Source organism: Cucurbita maxima, unplaced genomic scaffold (assembly GCF_002738345.1).
Source record: "Cucurbita maxima cultivar Rimu unplaced genomic scaffold, Cmax_1.0 Cma_Scf00012, whole genome shotgun sequence".
NCBI lineage: Eukaryota > Viridiplantae > Streptophyta > Magnoliopsida > Cucurbitales > Cucurbitaceae > Cucurbita > Cucurbita maxima.
Window position 1 is genome coordinate 5,203,221 of NW_019272028.1, and position 678 is coordinate 5,203,898.

At 51.9% G+C, this 678-nt stretch overlaps 1 protein-coding gene across 1 annotated transcript; it reads right to left on the reverse strand.

Annotated features, from left to right (window-relative positions):
- Positions 1-12: 12 nt before the first annotated feature.
- On the reverse strand, positions 13-678 carry LOC111487016. Its single transcript, XM_023134220.1, has one exon. It carries the CDS (start codon positions 600-602, stop codon positions 126-128), a length of 477 nt encoding a protein of 158 aa, XP_022989988.1. The 5' UTR covers positions 603-678; the 3' UTR covers positions 13-125.

Genomic DNA, 678 nt, shown 5'->3' on the forward strand with positions numbered 1-678 from the left:
GTTTTAGCAATAAATAAAAACTTGACCGTTTAAATAAAATAACATAAACCGAAACTAACGGTGGGATCTAAGCTGTACAAAGACCAACTACATCTTTGAAACGATGTCGTACAGTTTCGAATTTGTTAACAGAGACGGATTCCGGCGAGAAGCCCGACGGCGATTTCGATAAAGCGGTGGAGAACGACGGCGGAGGAAACCGGAACGCTGAGAGTAAGAAGCGCGAGCATTCCCAAGGCGACGCTGGGTCTGGTGTTCATTAAGTGCGATTGAAGGTAGCCGAGGGCCTCGCAGATGTTGGAATCGTAGTTGGAATAGCAGCGTTTCTCCCAGTCGAACCAATCGCGGGGCGGATCGTGGGTCTGCTCGGCGGTCTTGATCTCGTGGATCCGCTTCCGGAGCACGATCATGCTCTCGTCCACTAGCTTCCCGTCCGCGTAGTAACTGTTGCTGTCGGCTTGTTCTTTCGGTCGAGACGAGGCAGTTACGGTGAAGGCCGGTGGTGGTCGGCGGCGGCGGTGAGAGGAAGGGGAGATCGGAGGGAAGAGGAGGGGAGCAGAATGGGTGGAGGGGATTGAGAGGAGGGAATTTATGGAATTCATTTTGAGTGTGTCGGAGAGGAATTGATTGATTTGGATGGGTATTTATATTTTGGGGGAAGAGGAAGGGAGAGCGGAG

Excerpts from the sequence above, each read along its gene's own strand:
- LOC111487016 (XM_023134220.1), bottom strand. The coding sequence starts at position 602 with ATGAATTCCATAAATTCCCTCCTCTCAATCCCCTCCACCCATTCTGCT.